General features: G+C 46.8%; 1 protein-coding gene across 1 annotated transcript; it reads right to left on the bottom strand.

Annotated features, from left to right (window-relative positions):
* Positions 1 to 1783: 1783 nt before the first annotated feature.
* On the bottom strand, positions 1784 to 9644 carry OSR1 (odd-skipped related transcription factor 1). Its single transcript, XM_058802289.1, has 3 exons — positions 9544 to 9644; positions 3537 to 4229; positions 1784 to 3014 (listed from the first exon to the last, which is right to left on the bottom strand). The coding sequence occupies exons 2-3, from the start codon at positions 4181 to 4183 to the stop codon at positions 2879 to 2881; spliced, it is 783 nt and encodes a 260-aa protein (XP_058658272.1). The 5' UTR covers positions 4184 to 4229; positions 9544 to 9644; the 3' UTR covers positions 1784 to 2878.
* Positions 9645 to 21306: the final 11662 nt, after the last annotated feature.

The raw sequence follows: 21306 nt of genomic DNA, 5'->3' as shown, positions 1-21306 counted from the left end.
CCTTACTTGGTGCCAGGAGCGACACAAGAGGGACGGGGAAGTCCATCGGGGATTTTCTCTCTGATTCTCCGTTTGGAAGGGCACGGAGGAGGATGAACCACCCAGCCTTCAGGCTGCGTGTCAGTGCTCGGGGCTGCCGGTCCGGCCTCGGCGCGGCGCGGGATGCGGTGCCCCTGGCGGGGCAGCCGGGCTGGCGTGTCGCACGGAGCGCTCCGGGGCAGCGACCCACGCCGCGGAAAGGCGGCCGCTCCCGCGGGGTTTGTGCAAGGCAATCCCTCTAAACCCCCACGGAGGACCGGGGAGAGGCGCGGGAGACGACACCTCCAAATTGCCTCCGAGAAGAGCTGCCGAGCAAACATGCCGAGCCAGCGCCGCGGCGGATGCTCCTCGCTGCGGCCGGGCTCCGCGCAGGAGATGCCGAAAGCGGAGCGGAGAAGCGCGCAGGGCTCCGCGCCCGTCCCGCCCTCCTCCCGCGCAGGGCCGGCCCTGCCGGCTGCCTGCAGGTTACTGCGGACCTCACCCCGCACCCCTCACTTGCTGCTTTTCAGCTGCCAAAGCCAAAAGCCTTCTCGCAGGGTGAGAAGCCAGTGCGCGTGGGAAGCAAAGCCGAAGCAAGCCAGCTTCAAACTCTGCCCGTGCTCCCAGCCCCCGGAGCTGGATGAAGGCACAGGCGGCACTTCGCATCCCGAGCTCCCCGAGGGCCTTCCCACGTTGGAGGTGGGTCCGCAGCCCGTCCTGCAAGTGCCTTTTCATTAGTTACGGTGCGCTGGAATGGGTGTCCAATAAATAAGAGGGGGATAGAGGTTTCTTCCCCCTCCCCTTACACTAAATGAGTTAGAAACGCACCTTTTTCCCTGTCCCTGATAGGATTCTTTGACCAAATTAAGGAATAATTACTAAAAGCGGCAGGGGGGAAGGCGAAAGGAGCCGCACCGGACCGAGCGGCGGGCTCGGCGAGCATCCGCGCTCCGGCCGAGCATCCGCGCCGCGGCCGCGCAGGAGCCGCTGGGCAGCTCCGAGGTCACCTCTGCCCCGTCGCTAATTTGTAAAAAAAAGAGGCTTCTCTTATCGCGGGGGCACTGACTTGTGACGGGAGGAGGAAGGTTTAGGGTTTGCCGAGAGGACGAGAAAGGACGGCGGCAAGAGGCGCTTCAAAGGCTCGGGCGGATGCCCCAGCGCTGCGCTCTCTCCCCCGTCTCGATCCAAAGAGGTTTCGCAGAGGAATAAACATCTCTGATCTAAGACAGCTGCCGGGAATCAAAGGCCGCCCCAATCAGCGCGGAGCGGGCCGAAGATGTGACTGAAAAATGCCCTCTCTTGACAAAGGCGGGAATGGGGGTGCGAAGGCGTCTCTCCCCGCAGCGCCTCCAGGCACCGAGAGCAGCCGCGGCTCGCCCATTACTCATCTGATTTGTTCTATAACACTTCTGACACCTAATCTTATCAGCTAATACCCACGATTTAGTTACCCAAGACGATTTTTTTTCCTCACTAGTGGCAAAATTATTGGACTCTCCGCAGATGTTTACTTTTGTCATGACTTAAAAAAAAAAAAAAAAAAAAAAAAAAACAGAAAAAAAAAAAGAAAAGAAAATGAAAATTAGAAAGGTGAAAGCTAATGCATAGAAAAAAGATCCAGACTTTCTAGGTAGAACGGTAGAAATACTAAGAAAAAGATATCAAAAAATAAATACGTTCTGAATATTGACACAGAGGGTTTACCAGGGAAGAGATCAGAAACAAAACAAACACATATGTATTCCATGCAGACTTGCCTGTAAAATAACAATTTATTTTAATACTTAAAAACCACACACAATCCAGTGATAAATGTCAATTACCAATAATCAGCATAAAGTGCCAAACAGCCATACAACTTTTTTTTTTTTTTTTAATAAACAGAACTTATTGGAATGTCTGTTAATTTGAATACACTGTTCAGAAAGCCAGCATTTAAAAAAATACGCTCTCAAGTTGAGATTTGTTCTCTCACACCAGGACACACGAAGACTTTAAGTACCACTAAAACCACGTTGTGCATACCGTCAGTTTGACGTATTGCCATCTTTCTTTCCTCTGGGTTTTTTAAATAAGTCCAGAAGTTACAAACTTCCTCACAGCACACTAGACCACAAGGTAATAAAAAAGTTCTCCATGTCCCATGAACACTGATTTGTCCCAACACCAGGAACGCATGGGTCTGAGATCTGGATGCATTTTCTAACGCATGATAGAACTCCCCACTTGAGAGACTTAGGTCATTTCCAAACATTAATTTTCTTCTTTTCTGAAAACAAACTAGCAAATGAGATTTGCAAGTTGCCCCTCTCCTTGTCTTAATGGTGCTGTGATGAGAAACCACCGTTTCAGTTCTTAATTGTCTTCTGGAATTCTTTGTATTTCCTGAAGTGTAAAAATAAGAAGCTTTATACAGTCAAAAAAAAAAAGTATAAAATAAGAGTTTGGATTTTCTTAAGTAATACTTTTGGAAGCTACGATTTTGGTTGTTTTGGGGGGTTTTTTTTGGGTGGGGGCAGGGTTGGTCGGGGGTGCCTTGTGGGGTTTTGTTTGGTTTTAAAGAGATTCCTGTCCAACACGTGAGCACCACCTTTTGGCATAAAGTTTATCAAAGCCACACAAGCTAGCTAGCACTCTCTGTATCATTCACGTATATTTTAAACTCAAAATAATCTTTTCACCCACGACTTAGGAAGTTAACTGCTTGGACAGGGAATTGAAGGGGTGCAGATTTTGCCCTTTTTAAAGTAGAAACAAAAGCAAAGCACAAAGTCCAGTGCTCCCATCCTGAAAGTTTTGTTTCTGCTCTAGTTTTGGTGTAAAGTCTGAAGGGGAGGAAAAGTTCACAGAAGATGGAGATTCAACACTTAAGTTTGGCAGGTTTCAGTTCCTTTACTTGCGTGTGCAGTGTCTTGTGGACCGCTAGTGTTCTGGACTGGCAAAATCCTTTCCCGCATTCTTGACACTTAAAAGGCTTTTCTTTAGAATGGATATATCTAGAGAGAGAAAAACAATTGACATGTCAGAAATAACTGGCCTAAACTCAGCAGCAAGCCACCTGAGGGAGAATGGGCTGAACATTTCTTACACCTACTGCTGAGATTGAGAGTGCTGAAGCGTGATTCTTGGGCAAGTGAGGGCCCCATCAGAGGGTTATAGGGTGCCCTTCTTAGGGATAAAGAATTTCTCTTTTACTTTGGGGTCACCAGACTGTGTGTCTTCATGACACTTCTGAGTGATCATAGAGGCAGAGGACACATGATGCAAATGGAGGGTGAAAACATCTGTAGAAGTAAAAAGGAGGTTGTGAAAGTTGTCTTTCTGGAGTGAGTGAGGTATGTCTTCCACTGTGAGTTTCCTGGGCTCTTCCACCAACAGTGGGCAGAGGAAAAACTAGAGGGAACACTCTTGGTTGGATGGGTACTTAACCTCTCTTATAAAAATCTTGAGTGTGGATTGGTAACTGGGAGAGTACAAATACACAAGGGAAAAAAAAACAGGAAAAGAAAAATAGTTACCTGTGATCTCTCAGGTGATCCTGTCTTCTGAAAGCCTTGTGACAAATATCACATGTGTAGGGCCGTTCGTCGGTGTGGGTTCTTTCATGGATCAAAAGGTTGTAGGACTTGGTGAAGTGCCTGCCACAGAATTTACACACAAACTCCTTCTTGGTTTTGGACGGTAACCTTCCCCGTGTGGGTTTCTTTTCTGGAGAGAGTTTAGTCACCTCAAGCAAAGACCCCAGCCCTGCTGGCGAGCCCTGACTGTCTGCCTGTCCCAGTTTAGAGTGGTCCTCTTGCGTGGCAGCCACTGCTAAGTTGGCAAAGTCAAAGCGGGGTTTGGCTTTGAGGGTCATGTTGGCAGCCTCTTGCTTGGGCTGGATGACATGTGGGAAGAGCGGGAAGGTGGGCAGCTGGAACCGTGCATCCACCAGGCTGGAGACGCCGGGCACTTTGGAGAAGGAGGAACGGGGCAGATGCATGGCCGGGTAGCCCAGAGTCCACTGGTGCAGGTGCACGGCGTGCAGGGCACTGAAGCCATAGAGGTTGGAGAGGTGGTCGGAGGGCACGGCGGGCAGCCCGTTAAATGCTTGCAGGAAGGAGTAGTTGGTGAGCTGCAGGGAAGGATGGATGGGCACTGGCGCTGGCAGGGTTTTACTTCCCATGGTGGCCGCTCAGGAGGAGGATCTTCGGAACAGGGGAGGAAAATATCTGGAAAATAAAGATGGGAGGGGAAGAGGAAGAAGTAGATTTATATTAAAATCAAAGCGCCTTACCTTGCCCCTAATCAATACTGCTCTCCAAAGCCAAAGGAAGAGGTTGCCTTGGATTTAGAGGCCTTGCCAGGTCTTTGCTGTTAGTGCATCCCCAGATTCTCCCTCTCCCCATCTCTCTCTTGCACACAAATGTTGCACTGCATCCACAATCATTCACTTCCCAGCAGCATCCCCTGCTGTGCAGACTTCCAATGATCTTGTACACAGGGACAGCCGAGATGCCATTTTTGGCCCAAAAATCTCAGTCATTTCCCAGTAATTTATAATCCCTTCCTAGGTGACCTCAGCTTTTAGAAAATAGTGAGATACTGCCCACTACATCTGTCCAGAGAAGCTGCATTTAGCCCTGGCTCTTGAGGTGACACAGGGAAGGGTGAGGAGCTTCCTGCTCCTGGGTCACTCAGCTCCCTGTGGTCTGGCCTCAGCCAAGACTCTGAGGTGATGAAGAACTGAATGCTCTCCCTCTTTCAGAAAAATAAAATAATTTTGGTGAAAAAACGTTACGGGGAAGATCCCTGCCAAAGTCCTCCCTCTTGTGTACTGCAAAAAGAAAGAGGAAAATGCTGAATTTGGGTGACAAACCTGAAATGCCATTTGCTCTTCCCAGGGAGAAGTGCCTGGCTTCAAACCCACTTCCTAATCTAAGCAATTGCTTAATTAGAGCTCTTCAAAAGGCTAAAAGATGAGGACTGGCGAGACCCTTCCCATGGGGCATCCAGACCAGCAGCTGCAGGGCCTCAGCCCTTCCCTGGGCTGGGTGCCACCACTTTAGTCTGAGTGTCAGGGTCCTGCCAAGCCCCTAGCCTCTCTTCTGGGCCAGATCCCTACATGTCCCACCCCACAAGACGGAGGGGAAAATGCTACAAGGCAGCAGCATTCAGGCACATCTGGCCCAGTCTGAAAATTCAGCCCTGGCTGCTGTCAACCATTTGGCAGTGGATGCCTCCCGAGGGTTGTTGGTGGGGACACAGCTTCCTCCCTTTGTGGGTGAGAGAGCACCCATGGCTTTTGGAAGAATCATATCCCTTCAGCCCATAGAGCCTCCTCCTTACTCCACAGCCCTTAACTTATACTCACTTTCCCCTCAGTGAGCTCTGGGATTTGTCTTCAGTGGGGCTATTTGCTGCCAGAGTCCCCACATGTTGGCTGCAGTGTTCCCACAGGATCCACACAACAGGATCTTTGTAAGATCCTGACTGGGTTCCTGCTGAACCTCGGCAGGTTCCCCCATGAGATCCCCACAGGGTCCTTGCAGTATTCAGATTAGAGTTCATCCCCATGTGAAGAGTGAAGGCCCTTTGGAGAAAGAGGCAGCAAAGTACAGCAGAGCAGGAATTGTCCCTCTGAGCTGGAAGTCTGGGGGTGTGGAAACTGCTGGTGGAAGAGGTCTAAAGACCAGGGAAAAAAATCTGATTTATATGTGTGCTGTTGCCTGGAAAGAGGAGCTGCGGCTGGGAGGGTGTGAGAGAGAGAAGCTTACTCTGAGCAGCTCTATACTCCAGTCCCACCTTTCACTCTGCTTTACATAAATCAGCAGCAGGAAGAGAGACTCAAACCTTAGAGGAATTCCACTGCAATGACCCAGAATAAGAGATTGTGACATTTTTTGGTTTTCAATTGGATACATTTCTGATAGTGACTGATTGAAAAATGCACACATTATATTCTCTAGTCTCCTCCCTTTCCTTTTTTTTTCCCAATTTCTATTTTTTGGGGGATTGGGTTGTTTTGTTTTGTTTTGGTGGGAGTTTTTGTGCTTGGGGATTTTTTTTGGTTGGTTTGTTTTTTTTTTCCTAAACTATTTAAGGCTGTTGAACTAACCAGACTGTTTTGTTGCTCTACTGGGGATATACTTTTATTTAGTTAGTGCTGCCTATACACTAAGCATGTCCACATCACAGCACAAATGACTCAGCTGGTGACCCCAAGAACAAAGTGCACAGAAAACACTCTTGTCCTCTCATCTGGGTACCTGAAAATGTCTGTTTCTGTCCTTCACAATGGCTCCACGTCCATTTCTCTGTCTAGATAGCTCTAGATCTCTCAAATATGAAACCAGCTACTGCAAATGATGTTTATCTCTCTTTCTTTCTTTGTATGCTTAGCAAACACTTAATATGGAATATATAAGCAGAAATCTACTACGTCAATATGGGTAAATTCTCACTTGAAAATATTTTAAAAATTCGCTTTACATTTTCCCAATAAAGAACAAGGCACAAACCAAGGAGAAATACAGTCAGGTCATAATAGCATCCCTTACACCCGCAGTTTTTTGGTTCTTGCTAGAGAAGTTCTGCTAAATTAAAAAAAAAAAAAATCCTAAAAAGGATGAAAAAGCAAAAGACGACAAGGGAAAAAAAGAAAAAGAGAGAGGAGGAGAAAATAAGAAGGAAAGAGGAGGCAGGAGCAGACTGTTCATGTTACTACAAGTTTTTTGGCACTTTTCCAGAAATGTAAGCTACACTTTTGCTCTGTACGACCGGGATAGTCGAAAATATGGATGAAGAGCAGGCTATTTCATAAAGTCCCCTCGCTTCGGGACATCAAAGCCAATGTGTTTCACAGTGTAGTAGCTCTCTGGTCTCCCACTTGCCCGCAAAGAGATCAACGTTTCTTTGATTTCGGTGTCACCTCCACCTTTAAATCTGCTTCATGTAAACAGATCGTTATCGGGTCTTCTTTTTTTCCTCTTTTTTTACAGAAGAAGACCCCTCGACTTCTCTGCTTGAATCCCCCCATTGCAATAAAACTGTACGGCGTTTTCTTTTTTAACACAAAGTAGCTCGGTGAGTAATTAAGAACAAAACACTTGTGTTCTGACTGAAACAAAACCCACTCATGCCAAGATAAATTTACCCTGCAAAATAGGATCATAAACTTGAAAGTCTACATCTGTCTCCAGCTTTCTTACCCTTTGCCCTGAGTGAAGATACGGTAATGCTATTGTCCAGTTGCCACTGTTTTAAAACCATTTCAATCTTAACCTTCCAGATTAAATTCTACCTACTCTATACGCCAGAAAAAAAAAAAAAAAATTATAGACCCAATTTTCTCCTGGTAGCACAGCAAGAGGAGAAATTAAATGGATTTTTAAGTAATCTTGTGACTAGTCGGTATTTTTCCTTTCTACATTGAATTATCAATTTCCGATGTATCCTTTGAAAGGGATATTTGTTACATTAAATACCTGACTCATAAATAATGAGGTTTGCTAATTAGTTCCACATGGAAGAATAGAGAAGGTAAATTACCCTGAGAACGTTGCTTATTTTTACAAACATGACAAAGTAGCGGACATAAAATGATGCATTCTTGCGACAAACTACAGCAATCAGGTTCTTCCGTAAAAAAAATGTTCCCCAGTTTTGCTGAATTTTTTCAAGTCTGGTAGCCCTGTCCTTTCGGCTGCACGCACCGGTGTGCAGCATTTTGCCACCAGGTCTGTTATTTATTTTGTCTCTTTTGAGGGGAAGAAAGTTTCCCTTCCTAAAGTTAAAGCCGAGAAATGGAGCTTGTAAGTTATCTGTGTTTGGGAAACTAAGTGGAAAGGGAATAAAACTGCCCTTTCCCTCCGCATTTTTCGAGCGTGGTGCTCTTGAGGAATAAAATGCATTGTTCAACACAGATTTATTCAAAGTATTAATGAAGTGTGCAGAATCTATTAAAGCAGGTTTATTTGGGGCTAATTGAGCGTGAAAGAGTTAATTACTAACATTAATGAGGACTGGAAGGACTCAGTCAGCGTGCGCCTTGGATATCTCCGCTCAATCCTTATAAAATCATCATTCACATTTTATCACGAAATCGGTGTTGACAAGTCTCCCCAGACCACCACTGCGAGCGCGGATGAGCGAGATGGGCTTTAGTTTCTCTAATAATAATAATAATAATAATAATAATAATAGTAAAGAATAGCCGGGGGGCGAGTGCACCGTCGCTGGCCGCACTGCCCGGGGCAGCGCTCCTTCTCTGCAGAGCAGCGGAGATGCCGAGCTCGGCCCCGGGGGAGCAGCGGCTGCGGGGCCACGGCGGGAGCGCGGCGGGCGTGGGTGGCGCGGCCGCAGGGGCAGCTCCTCACCTTCTCCCCGCACCGGTTCTTAGGCGGGTTTGGGGGTACTGTGCGTGTGCCTTTGCAATCCCCTCGGGTGTTGAAGGGCCCCCAGCACAACATTCGCCCTCTCTTTCTCCCTAGAGAAATACCCGCTGCCTCCCCTGCACGGGAATACATCGTCCTTCCTCTCTCCCGGCCGCAGGGAGGATTCCTTGCCCCTGCCCTCCTCGCTTCCCACGGCCACAGCGCTCACGGCGCGGGCAGGGGCGAAGCTTTGCGGTGCCAGCGCCGGGGCACAGCCGAGCATCCCCGGCGCGCTCCCGCTCCCGCAGCGGGCTCTGCCCTGAGCCGTAGCCCGGGCCCAGCGCTGCCGTGGGCTCGGGCCTCTGTCCCAGCTCACTCCGGACTCACTGAACTGGACCCACGGTGCACCTGTCCGGGACCCTCCTGCCTGGCTCGCGATTTATCGAACAATTCCTGCGGCGCTACAATAATCTCCAAAATGCTCTATTTTTATAGTTTCCCTGCCAAAAGCCAACTATAACAACCGTACTCTAATCCTCGGCTTTGCACTGACACTTTATAGGCTCGGCCTCGAGAGAAGCTTAGTCTCTCTTGTGCTGAACTTGTTTCGATCAGACAAATATAAACATCAGGCTCATTCCTGTTATGGCCTTGGGAAGAAAGAGAGAAGGCTTTTCAGATCCTAAAACACTGGAGTTGCAAGAAAAGAAGAAAAAGAAAAGAATAAACCTCTCTGAAATAAAGAAAGAAGAGAAAGAAGTGGAAAGACATGCCAGTAATAGAAAGGAGAAAAGCTAGAAGTTCAAGGCCGTAAAGGACATGCAGGCTTCTGTTTTGCTCGTATGTGTCATTTTTAGCTCGGGTTTGAAACACTGCTTCTCCGCAAGGGGGGAGGCACAACTTTGAAAGGGGAGGACAAATCTTAAAATAGCATCAAAATATCCGAGACCCATGTGAAGGCTTACCCCAGCCCTCCGCCCACCCCAAAGAGAGCAGTCCTCCTCACGTGAACCACAATATCCACGCTTCTGCACCATCCAGCGGCTTGTGGGAGGGGATGGGGGCAAAGAAAGAAAGGAGGTGAAGTAAAGGAAGTGTTTGAATCGATATCCCCAACCCCCGAGGCTTGGCAAAACAAAACCAAACAGAATGAGTTGTTCTTTTTATTTACCTAATCCCGATCTGTGCTCCACCGCTGGCAGCAGTTAAAAGATCCTGGGCTAAATTTGAGCTGGTAAAATAAAATAATGGAAAAAAATAGGGGAAAAAAAAAAAAAAGAAAAAAAAAAAAAAAGAAAAACGGAGGTTGGGCTAGGTCAGTGTCTGTGCTGGCCCTGGGGGGCACAGCTCACCCCACCCACCCCACTGTTCCTCCAGCGGGTACAGGCAGATCCGAGCGGGGCCAGGTGTCCAGGTGCTCCGGCCGGCGCGGCCGGAGGTGCTGTCCCTGCTCCCGCTCCCGGCGCCGGCTGCGTGCGCTGGAGTGCGAACGCGCCCGGGAGCGGCCGCGCTCAGACTGAACCGATCCCTTCGCTCCTGCCTCCTCCTTATTTCAACCCCCCCGCCCCGCTCCCCCCTCAGCCTCCCACCGCACTCCGGGCATGCGCACGCGGCCGCAAAGTTCCTGGCTGGGAAGAACCAACTTTTCAGCCCGCTTCTCCGGGAGGCGCAGCAGCCGGGGCTCGCAGCCCGAGAACCTCTCCTTGCTCCCCCCTCCCCGCTCCCGCAGCCTCTCCCGGAGCATCTCCCCGGGGCCCCTCCCCGCCGGAGCGTCCTCCCGGGGGATCCCCGCGGGCTCCCCGCGCAGCTCGGCGGGTTCGGGACGCTCTCCCGGCGCCGCTGAGCGGCAGCGCTGCCTGCGCCGATCCGGCCCCGCCGCTCCGCTCGGCACCTCAGGGCTGCGAGCCGCGCCGAGCCGCGCCGAGCCGCGCCGCGCCCCCTCCCCGCCGGGCAGAGCCGCGGGACAGGACTCACCGGGACCTGCCCAGAGGGCGGGAGGGGGACAAAGGCAGAAAGGCTGAAAAAGTGGGGAGGAGGATGGAGGGAGGGATCTGCTCCCGCTGGAGGGATTTAGGGATCGCAAGTTGCTCTGCCTCTCTGAGAAAATCCTCGGAGAGGATCCCGGGAGCCGCTTACCTGTGAGGGGTCCACCTCCGGGAGGACGCTTCCTCCGCCCGTCCCAGCATCCCTCCTGATCCCCACTTTCCGCCCCAGCGCCCCTGACCTGGGTGCTTTCCTCCTGCCCTTCCTCCCACGGATCGGGAGGGTCTCCCCCCGCTCCCCGGAGGGGATCCACGGCGTGCGAAACTCCGCGGGGTCCCCGTGGATGGGGAGCCGCAAAGCTTTGCTTGCGTCCGGGGGCGACTGCCCGGGCGACACAGGAAAAGCAAAATAACCCTCGAAAGAAAAAGGTTAAACGTGCTTTATAATTAATCTGAGGCCGTAATCTCCTCGGTTATTTGTTTTTCTATTCATCCATCCATTCACACTCCTTTAGATCCGGGAAGGGGAGAAAATTGCTTGGGTATATTACATTGTCCCGAGAAGCCAGGGTAATATAACACGCGAGCGAAGACAGATCCGTCAGGATAACACGGTACCGTGCTCGGGGACACGCGTGTGTCTTTTTATTGTTCATGACACTCCTGTTATTACACCTTTTTCTTTTTTTCACCATCTCCGAAGGAAAAACAAGCAAACAAATAAAGCCAAAATCAATAAAACAGCAACAAGAAAACACTACGTTATCATCCTGCAGAATAAGTGCTCATGGGCATGACAGTAGCGTGGCGGAGCAAGCCTAGCCCTGCCGTTTCAATCCCAAATCCTCTCAATTTTTATGAACAATTTGTGGTCCAACACAGCACTCTGCTCCAGCCAGGCGAAGAGATTTTCCTTCCCTTTTTTTTGTAAACGAGTGGCATTTTTATGAGGCAGAGGGGAAGCAAAGACGTTCCCAGTTCTTCCTCAGTTCTCTCGCGTTTCGTGTTGTTATTTTCTCTCTTTCTTTATCATAACCCTCACACACTCAATCCCCCTCCAAAAAAAAAAAAAAAAACCTACTAAAAAAACTCCCCAGTTTTTAAGTCCAGTTTTCTGAACACAAATGTAAGATTCCCAAGTGTTTCCTGACCAAGACACAGACCGCAGATAAGCTCTTCTAACTGGAGATGAATCTTTTCACATAGGAAAAATCTTATTATAGCTGAGGGTGGGTGCATGTGCTAATAAAACAAAAGTCGCAATTCTCTTTAGAGAAATAGCGGGTTAGCTGAGACGGTAAACACAAACCCAGCTACGATACCTGCACGTGCTGCCTTTGAGGAAAAAAAAAATAAAAACCATGCTCTTCCAGGTACAAACCCCATCATTCTGAAATAAATACTTAAACATCGAAATGCGTGGCAGTAAATGATCTCATTGCCTACGGAGGAGGAAGACACAAAAAAAATTATTCCCACGCGAAAGTAGTTTATAATCAAAGCAGATCGTTGACAAATCATTCTGTTCTAGAATATTCCTGGAAGTTGGAGCTGAAAGCTGCCTGGATAATGTGTCGCTTAATATTTACGTATTTGCTAAAAAATAAAAATATTTGGACTTGTCAACCGACTGGCGATAGAACTGAAGTTTCAGGTTAACTGTCTTGTTAAGTGTATTTGTTTTAAATATATGGCGTTTAAGTTATGAAGCGTATGTTGTTCCAAAACCTTTACTCTCGAATGGATTTTTATGATGTCCCTTGCTAATTTGCATTATGTTAATTTACAGCGGTGGGGAACGTAATACGGGGAACGGGGAACAAAACCACTCTGACACGCAGGGAATATGCTGCGCTTTTCCGCAGCTAAGATCTGCTGTCGATTAGGAATGTTACGACTTCAACAGAATTGTGAAAAGTGAAGGCATCTGCTCCCAAAGCTAGCCACGTTTGTAGGATTTAGACGTGACAGCGAAACCCAATTCGTTGCAAGACAAACCTGTGGGATGACTGGGGAGACCGGAGCCCCCCTTCCTGTTTCCCACCTGTATCCCCTTCCCAAAATCATCCCCGTCCCTATCCTGTCCCACGTATCTGCAGGTCAAAGCCCCCAGTTCCATGCAGCCCGTTTTCGGGGAGCAGCATCCCGGACGCGGCACACCGGGACTGTCGTTCCGCTGCGCTCCCTCAGCGCCGGAGCCGCCGTCGGGCGCTGCCGCCTCGCCCCGGTGCCGTCGGTGCCGCTGCTGGTGCCCGAACCGGGGCGAGCGGCTCAGCGACACTTGCGGAGCAGACTCGGGGGGCACGGGGAGAACATCTGAGGGCATTCCCCATCGCTCCCGTGGGGAGCCTGTTGCGTTTGTCACCTCCTCTCTAAGGAGTTCTGGGTTCAAGGGCTCTGGGTATCGCGCCTCCTCTGGTTCACGCTCCTCTGGATGCCGGTCATCCCTGGATGCACCTACACACGCCCTGGGAGAGGGTTACACAGCCGGACTGATGTTCCTCTTCCCTGCTGCTGCTGGAATACCCAACTTCACCCACTTAACCTTTGTAAGAAAAACGATTCCCGGCCCCATCCCATAACCATGGGCAGGATAAAACTCCTTTTTGCTTCCGTGGGACTTTCTGCCCACCGGGGAACTGCGCTAGTCCCTTAAAATTCTTTTACTGAGCAGAAACAACTGTGCTAGTCGCGAAGCATCATCCGCCGCTGGGGCTGGGGGAGCAGCGCTGCGGCGGAGCAGGGGGAGGTTCGTGCGCTCGGCGAGTCCAGGGCTCCATCGCCCCCGGAGCCTGGCGAGCGTGGAGGCGGAGGGTGGGGGATGGCTGGGCAAAGCCGCCTCCGTTCGGCAGCCCTGCAGCTCCCGGCGCTCCCGGGGAAAGGAAGCGGGAGCAGGACCGAGCAGCCGGCAGCGCTCGGCGGAGGTTGCGGAGCTTCACCGGGAGGATGGAGCAGCCCCGGCGTCAGACACGCAGGGGAGAGCAGGCACAAGTGCACTCAGCATTGCCCTCACTCCTCCCTGGGCAAGGTGTAACGCCCCGCTATCTGTGGCACCCGGGATACAAATACATGTGTATGTGTATATATGTATTCTGCTTTTCTTCGCTTTGCCTGGTTTCTCCTCTTCCTTCGATTTTGTTGATGGTCGTGGTGAAGGATTAGAGCGTGTGGACTCTGCCCTCCCTGGGACGGCCGGGACTGAGCTGAAAAGGGAGCGTCAGGAAGGGGCAGGGAAGGCCACGGGCTCCGGGGACCGAGCGCGGAGCGGCGCCGGGAGCTGCGGGCGGCGGAGGGCGCCGGGCAGGGCCCGCAGGCAGCGCGGGCGCTCCCGCACCCCCTTTCCCAAACTGACCCCCCGCTCCCTCCCGACCACAGCTCTCTCCTCGGGTTCCTTGTAGCCTTAGTATTTTAATAGCTGCTAATGACAAGAAAGGGAAGAATAGCGGCAAACAACGCGGGTGGAAACTGCTCCCGCGGTGCGAGTAAACGCTCTTCAAATAGCAGCTGCCGCCTCCATCCCTCAGAAAGAAAATCGGCGCAGAGATGGATATAGCGCTGTTCTGCTAGCTTTGGAATTTTTGGGTTTGTTGTGTTTTTTTTGTTTTTTTTTTTTTTTTTTTTTTTTTTTTCCAAACTTCTAGGGCTCCCTGAAAATAAAAGCCAAACTTTGGAACAGCTCCATTTTGTTAACAAGGGAGAAATCGTTCTTGCTTGATTGCGATGCTGAGCTGTGACCCGGCGCTTTAATGTGTTACCGCCCTTCTCTGGGGAGTTACTGCGGCGGGGCAGAGATCCGCGGGCGCGCAGGTCCCGGCTGCCCCCCCGCGCCCCGCGCAGCCCGCGGGGACAGCCCTCCGCCAGCAACTGCTGCGGAGCAGGAAAGGAAACCCAGAGCACGGAACAGAGCGATAGGGGATTTGTCTTCTTCAAGAATCACAATGGATTTTGCAAGCAACTAATTAAGCGCAAGATCCCCCCCACCACAAGTTTCCCGCCCCACACACCCCTTGTTTGCAAAGCGGTGTGAAGTGGGTTGTGTAAATGATTCCACTTCAACTTCCAGCCCCTTTAGATCACCAATAATGCCGTGGTGGTGCTGCTCACACTGGTGCAGTGAGAGTCAGCATTTCCATTATAATTTCCTATTTTCAGGAGTTTTTACAGTGGTCATAAAAATTCAATCCAGGCTCAAACTTGGCATCCTAGGGCTCCTCCCAGGAGTTATTTCTTTTTGTTGTATTTGAAAGAGGAAACCATTTATCTGTTTTTACATTGCGAGAGAGCAACAAAAGGAAGCAAAAGCAGGGTTTGCAGAACATTTTTGTATTTTATATCACTTGCTTTTCCTCAGCTTTACAGTATCTGCCATAGTTGTTAAAGGAGTACAGTACACAGTAATTAATAACACATGAAAAACCATCAGGTTATAGAGAAACCAGGGTCTGCAATCAGAACTGGTCGTATAAAATACTCTTTATCATTCTGAATTCCTTTTCTTTTCTAAACGAATAATTTATTAGCAATACATCCAAAATGTAATTTGATGCTGGGGGTCACTTTGATTCAAAATGAACTGATCATTTTGAAATCTGAGAAAGACTTTTGTATATGCTCATTTTTAAGGAAAATTTTGTAAAAGTACAGATGTTTTCATTGCAGATTTGAGGGGTCTATCCTTCAGCCTCCTCTAAGCAAGTATATGTACAGCAGACAATCTTTGGATTTAGGTGTCCCTAAGTATTCATTTATATGATTGATTGTAATGGCTATATGGTTCCCTTGAAACCATTATGTTCTATCAGGTCAAAACCAGCTTCTTAAAAAAGTTCATTTAATACAAGGGTGGCTGGAATGATTTGTGTACATTGCATTTGCTCACATACAATTCCCATATCTGCTGGAAATTGAGTAAGGATTTAATGATCCCAGAGGAACTGGAGGCTTTGGTGACATGAGTTCCAAAGGGGCCTGTGAGACAAAGACCAGTGTGAATTGGGACACTGAAGTGGAATGCCAGTGAAGCCTGGACATCACATCATTTGCTGTGGATTATGCCTATGCCACATGTTTTAAAGGGAAATCCTTTCTCCACTGCTATAAAATATACATTTCTGCTAGCCTGGAAACCCAGTAGGAGTATCCTCTAACCCATCCAGCTCTGGTTTGGCTAGGAAAAAGGATCACGAAGAGCAATCTCTCGGGATTCAAAGAGTTACTTCTAGGTAGTATCAAAAGATACATATGAAATAAGAGTTACATGTGCATGCATATAAACACATATACACTGGAAAAGGGAAGAACCTTTGTATGTATTTGTAGGTACAGAGAGATACTAACACAGACAGGTGTACAGGATGAACAATGGAAGCAGGAGGACATCTATATTGAATCAAGAAATATCAATGACCTTTATACTTTTAATTTTTTTTTAATCTACGGAACTTGATAAGGCTTATATACTATTGTTAACACTTAAAAGAGGACTCCATAACTTCCAGTGAATAAAGATAAGATTTACATGCCATGGTCTGTCAATCACAGGACTGGAATCACAGGACTGGATTCCACAAGATTTATCTTCCATGGAGTGATTTCATCACAGTGCCACTGAGCTAGTGACCTCCAGTGAATCCAGCACTTCCTGGAAGCAGGGAACTTCCTGTTGAGATCATTTTATAGAAACCTTTCCTTTTTTTTTTTTTTTGCATTGACTGTATGCTACTGCATACACAGACCCAATGGTTCTTGTTTTAGGTATCTTAATTCATAGCCTGAAAGTTAGGGGATGAGTACAAGTCTTTTCTATTTCTACATTTTTATCAGGCTTTATCTTCAGAACTTAATGAAGTACAGATCTGCAGTAGTTTATAGATCATACACCCATGTGACAACAAGCTTGTTACAAATGAAAAAAATTAAACATTTTCTGCACCAGAAGTGGTTAGAAAAGCTTCTCCTAGTTTAATTATAGCAACATATCATGGCAGCAGTTCAGCATCTCCTTTGGGATTAGCAGGACTAGAGATAGCAATATAAATTGACAGGGGTCCACAATTTACATCCTAATTATTTGGGATCTTGTTTTGGCTTTGTCCACTGCACAGGTATGTAATGAAGCAAGGCTCTGAGTTCAGTCAATTGCCAATACTCCCATCTCCTCATGCTGACAGACTGGATACTGGAGCCCAAAGGAACTTTCAATCCATGTCAGAGGTATGAGGGGTGAATGGACCATCACTTGTGCCACAGAGCTCTAGCAATCTGTCAAGAGCTGTGAGCTTTCCATGCCTGTGACACAGCAGCTGCCACGCCTGTCTGGCACTGCAAACAGGGAGAAGAGGCCATGAAGAATGGGAAGATCTTGTGCAAACCCACTCCATAGTCTTGGACATGCTCCAGGGGCAGAACTGCTGGGTCAGGTCTGTAGAATCACAGCCTACAGCTCAGAAATGTGGGTGGTGTTTTGAATATCCTGAACCTGAACCTTGGAAAGAGATCCAGGGAGGGCAGAACCTGGCTCGGTACCCAATGGGAGTCAACTTTAAAAACACGTTTGGGTCCTTCACTCTTTCAGCAAATATTTGAAACTGCCAGTACTTCATGTCCTGTAAAATGATGGAAATTCACAACAGGACTGAGAGTTTCATGCACTGGGGTCACCTTCCCTGCTCCAAACAAATGTCTAGTCCATGGCTGCTGGTCCCAGCTCTGCTGCCCTTCCCTTGGCTGTAAGCTCATTGACCAGTGCTGCTGGCAGGCACAATGGCCAGTTCTCTGCAGGGGACAAGGGCATTTTAAATTAAATTACATCAGTCCTTGATCCTCTAAAGCACATCTGTGGGCCCTCTCCTCTGTAAAATGATGATTGCCAGAGGCCAGTTGGTCCTTAGCCATACGTACACTGCTGACATGACTGCACGACACTGAAGCAGCCACAGAGTTCAAGTATTCTTTCTCCCACAGAAAACCATATGATTTTTTATGATTGACTTCAGTGACATTAATATCTAACAACTGTAGTATTGTGTCACTGCAGATCCAATTTCTTGGCTTTTACTCAGTGGAAAGGTGTTATTTTAAGAAAAAATGTTGTTTTTAATAATACAGGACTTGTGTCTGGCTAAAGTATGTAGAAATATTGATCTGGTGAGAATTTCATTATTTAGAACAACCCTAAAATGATGTTTATTTAGGATAATGTATATGAAATCAGAATTTTAGTTGTATAATCACTCACAATGGTTTTCCTGTTTTTAGCAGTTTCTAAATATATAGCAGTACTATAGGAAAAAGGAAAAAAAGGGGGTTTTTTTAGGGTTTTTTGGGTTTTTTTAGTGTTAACTTTCAAAACCGATATAACTTCCCTTTGAAACTACATGGAAATAAACCTGAAGGGCCAATTAAAAGTCACAAAAGCAAAGGAAGTAAAGAGTCAAGTTGGAAAGACAATTTTCTGTCATACACAGTCATGTTGAAGTGTTAGAGATAAAGGTCACTTAACAGGGGGGCTTTGTGCCATCAGGTGATCCTAAATACCAAATAATCTGCAATACACTGGCCCAAGGGGAAGATTAACTAATGACAAAGTTTCAACCCTAACTGAGAACTTCCTGCTATTCGTGGTTTGAGGTCAGACCTTTAAGGTTATTTTGAGATGGGCTTTTGCGTTTAAAGCTGCAGGAATAACAGCTTTAAACTTTAAGCTGCAGGAATAACAGTCCGGGCATCAGTGAACGAGAGACGGGACCATAAAAATCTCCTCTTGGAAGTGCAATCCTGACGAAAACTCGCCACCTGCTGGCCGAACGCCTCCCCGTGCTGCCCCCTCCGAGAGCTCTTGCTGAACTCGCTATTTTCCAGTTCGCAGCAGCTGAAATAACCCACAGTACATGCTCTTGCCAGTTAAAGCCTTCATTTCGGGACCTTCTGTCTTAAAGCAAAAAAATAATTTTCATCTGAAATCTCTGTGTGACGCTGTGTTGCAGTGATGTTTGAAAATACTACGAATCAAATATTTCAGCATGAATAATAGTCTCTTGAGGCTTAAATATTTTTGTAAAAGTGAGTTACGTTAAATGCATTTTAAAACTTATACATCCTCTTTCTTTCCCTTATGATTACATCAGGAATCTTTGTGGTTTCTTTTGTGATATTTGTGTTGCCACAGGGTCTTTTATTTGCTGTTACTGCTTTTATTTACTGTTACTAAACAGTAACTGGAGATTTTTGACATCTCATTAGAAATAGTTCTCATTCCTGTAATGGGAAAGGGAACACCTCTCAATGCTAAGGCTTACCATCTAACTTTTTGTTAGGCCGACATTTTAGTAAGCAACTCTAGATTATTTAGTGATAACAGGATGTTTTGTCAATTGAATAAGTCAGGTATATAATGTTGCCTTTTTTCATTACTGTCTGCTTTACAGTCAGCTAAATTAGATGACAGATCTCATTGATTCCAAGCTAATTTGGGTAGACCATTACACAATAAACCAAATACAATGTGAACACACTTCAGAACTAATACTGAGTTTACAATCTCTTGATGAGGATTGGGAACGCACAAGCCACAGGAAAAAAGCTCCACAGCCAGCAGGTTCTGGACACAGCAAGGGAGGGGCACTGCAGGCTGGGCTCACCCAGACTCAGTGACAAAGGGTCCCATGGAAGGGGCAGCGGGCAGTGTGAGGCTGGTGTGCAGCAAGGCGTAGAATTTCATTTATCAATACAGCCAACAGTGGAGAAGGAAAAAAAAAAACACATGGGTATCTTTCCAAAATGGGAGAGCAATAGAGAAACAGGTGAGATTTAAACCCTGTTAATTACAATTTATATTACACTTGAATTTCAATTCAATACTCTACATAATGAAAATTACAAAAGTACTGAAGTTAAAAAAATGTAGAAAGCAGGAAGAGTGAAAATATAAAAAAAATGGGTATATAACATAAATGCAAGTATAATACTGAGAACCTAAGATAGAAATATTGGTTAGAAGATCCAAAAGAATTAAAAATTATCAATTTTTTGAGTCATTTACCATTAACAAATCAGTCTCTCACAACTCCAAAATAATTCTGGCTTAGTGTGTGGTAATAAGGATGATCAGAGAACAGTAGCAAAATAAACAAATTCAAGTGAAGCAGCTAAGGAGAGGATGTCTCTGGTGTAATGGTGAATGTGAATGCTAAAACCCACACTTTTCTACCCCAGAAAGGGGCAAAATAGACAAAAGCGGCTATGAATGAAGAGGTGTGGAATTAGATCAATTGCTTCTATCAAATTCATCTATAGCTTTGTTCAAAGTACTTGATCAATTCTCTGCTCTGGAATATACATCTGTAAAAGGTGGGTTAAAATGTTCACCTAACTGCCAGGGATTATGTAAAGAAACACATTACATATCATATTTCAGAGAGGGGAAAATAGCTGCTGGCAATCTGCATTTTCTTCAGTTTGGCCTTGTCTCAGCTGCTGTTGTATTCTGTCTTAGCTTAGTCACAATGCAATTTTTGAGCAATTTGGGGAACCTTTGCTTGGAAATGTCAGCTTGCCAAAATTACTTCCTAAATTGTGAATGTTTTCTCAAAAACTTGCTCACATAAAGCAGTAGTAAGTTTCTAAACTGCTAGCCTCTCTTTGGGGGCAGATTTTGGGCAGGACTAGAGTTAAGGACTTCAACTTATAACTTGCTCTACTCTTCCTGACTCTGATGGAAAACAGCCAGGACATTCTGTCTGTCTTAGAGCGTCCTGGATAGGAGTGGAGCCTCAAAATTGAACCTTTCCTCTTCCACAACAGTCATTCTCTGGTCAGACATCATGACTTCTGACCAGTGCTCACCACCACCCCCTCCCAAAGAAGGGAAACCAGATAATGCTGCTTTTCTCATCTGTGGATAGTTATCCAAGAGAGAGGTCTGAACTTACATTTCTTGATCTCCTTTGGAAACTGCAGAGACTGCCTTTTGAGTTGTGACTCAGCATAATCCTCATGGAAGGAAAATAACTTAAAGGTACAACTCAGACCTTTAATTACAGGAGAAATTTATGGCTAGAAACTGAACTTGAATGGTTTTCCTGAGTCAGGGTAGTTTGGTATCTGCTCTCTGGACGTCCAGGTTTGTATTTTTGTCATGATTTAGCCCCTGCTAGCAATTCAGATCCCCATAGCAGCTCACTCACTTCCTGTCAGTGGAATGGGGGAAAAAAGTGGAAGGGTAAAAGTGGGAAAACTCTTGGGTTGAGATAAAGGCAGCTTAATAGGTAAACCAAAAGCCTCACAGACAAAAATTGTACCTGAAAAGTAAAACAAGGATTTGGAAAACCATTTCCCCAGGTCGCAAGGGGAAGCAGGTGGTTACCACTTCCCAGGAAAGCTGGGCTCCATCACACAAAATGGTGATTAGGAAGACAAAATGCCATCACTCTGAATGTTCCCCCTCTTATTTTTCCACCTCTATCTGTTGAGCATGATTCCATAAGATATCGGACATCCTTTGGGTCAGTTGGAGTCTACTGCCACAGCTGTGTCCACTTCCAGCTCCTTGTGCCCACCCAGCCTCCTCACTGGTGGGGTGGAGGGAAGACCTTGGCTCTGTTTGAGAGCTGCCCTGCAATAATGAAAACATCTCTGTACTATCTACAGCATTTCCAGAACAAATATAAAACACAGACCCATAATAGCTGCTGTAAAGAAAATTAACTCTGTCCCAATAAAACCAGTTCAATTGTCTTCACATGGATTTCTTAAACATAATTGTAAAATTGCTGAGAATTATTTTTGGTGCTTTTTTCATGTTTTTATCTCTATTAGAAAGTCATATCAGGTTCTAACATCCCACATCTTACATCTCATGGGCAGTTTATTGTACCCATATGTTTTGGGCTAATTTAAACTGTTTATCTTCATTAATGTTCCTTTTCCTCAGTTTTCATATCCTAATGTAAACA

This window comes from Ammospiza caudacuta, chromosome 3 (assembly GCF_027887145.1).
Source record: "Ammospiza caudacuta isolate bAmmCau1 chromosome 3, bAmmCau1.pri, whole genome shotgun sequence".
Lineage (NCBI taxonomy): Eukaryota > Metazoa > Chordata > Aves > Passeriformes > Passerellidae > Ammospiza > Ammospiza caudacuta.
Note: the sequence above shows the minus strand (reverse complement) of the source record. Positions and strands in the feature narration are given on the sequence as shown.